This window comes from Gavialis gangeticus, unplaced genomic scaffold (assembly GCF_001723915.1).
Source record: "Gavialis gangeticus isolate Ggan-Ray unplaced genomic scaffold, GavGan_comp1, whole genome shotgun sequence".
Taxonomy (NCBI): domain Eukaryota; kingdom Metazoa; phylum Chordata; order Crocodylia; family Gavialidae; genus Gavialis; species Gavialis gangeticus.
Window position 1 is genome coordinate 185,919,330 of NW_017728992.1, and position 1,070 is coordinate 185,920,399.

The following is a 1,070-nucleotide window of genomic DNA, read 5'->3' on the forward strand; positions in this document are numbered from 1 at the left end:
CTAGGAATTGATTTCAGCGTTTCTAAGTTGGCTTCTGTTTTCAATGAACTATAAAATCATAGAAATAAGGAGTAAATTTGGATGTAAAATCATTATGTTTTAATATTGTGACTGTTCCAACTACACATAAGCTTATACATGGCTGGAGTTGTTCTCTCAGAGTCTCAAAAAGACTCATCATTTTTAGAAACTAGCTACCATGTTGGTTGACTGCTTTATAATTATTTTGCTCACAGAAACTGTTTATCTAGCAGAAGTGGTTTCTTAAATTTACTTAATAACATGCAGCTACTATCTGCTTTAACTTGCATAAAAGCTCTTAATTGTGAACTCAAGACACTGCTAAAAGTGGCAACCCTAGGGAGGCTGGGGGGGTTGTACACTGTGCCAATCCTTGTTCCAGAAACGCACTTGTACAATCACTCAGACCTGGTAAAACGCATGGAAGCCTCTGCAGGGTTTCACTTGGCTCCATCTAGCAAAAACAAACTGAAGGCAGCTTGAGCCCAGATACATTTAACATTTCGGTCTCAATCAGATGAATATTATGGTTTCTGTCCCATCCATTAGTAGAACCAGGTGATCATATTACTTGTGGACTAGGTCAGGTAGTTTACAAGTGAATATTTAGTTTCTCTCTTGATAGTTTTTTCCAAAATACCAGCACTTGCAGCAATCAACAGCTTCCTTTATGTACACATAGTAGCATGAAAGAAGGGGTCAAAACTTTACCTCAATGAACTACTGAAGGGTGCAGGGGTGGCAGTGGATATAGTTTTCCTAGACTTCAGGAAGGCTTTTGATACTGTCTCTCACCCCATTCTCATTAGGAAGTTGGGGGACTGTGGCGTAGACACCCATACAGTCCAATGGGTCGCCAACTGGTTAGAGAGTCGCACCCAGAGGGTGGTAGTGGATGGGTCCTTCTCGACCTGGAAGGACGTGGGAAGTGGGGTCCCACAGGGCTCGGTCCTTGGGCCTGCACTGTTCAATATCTTCATCAGTGATTTGGACGAGGGGGTGCAAAGCACCCTGTTCAAGTTTGCTGATGACACTAAGATGTGGGGGGA

The 1,070-nt window shown here is 42.5% G+C and overlaps 1 protein-coding gene across 3 annotated transcripts in view; it reads right to left on the minus strand.

Annotated features, from left to right (window-relative positions):
- TATDN1 (TatD DNase domain containing 1) overlaps window positions 1–1,070 on the minus strand; it is a 42,486-nt gene that overhangs the window by 9,843 nt on the left and 31,573 nt on the right. For 2 of the 3 annotated variants that reach the window (XM_019528134.1, XM_019528136.1), the window contains exon 10: window positions 13–48. In XM_019528134.1, coding sequence (XP_019383679.1) covers window positions 13–48 — 36 coding nt within the window. The remainder of the gene's footprint in view (window positions 1–12; window positions 49–1,070) is intronic. The other variant, XM_019528135.1, reaches the window with a different exon arrangement.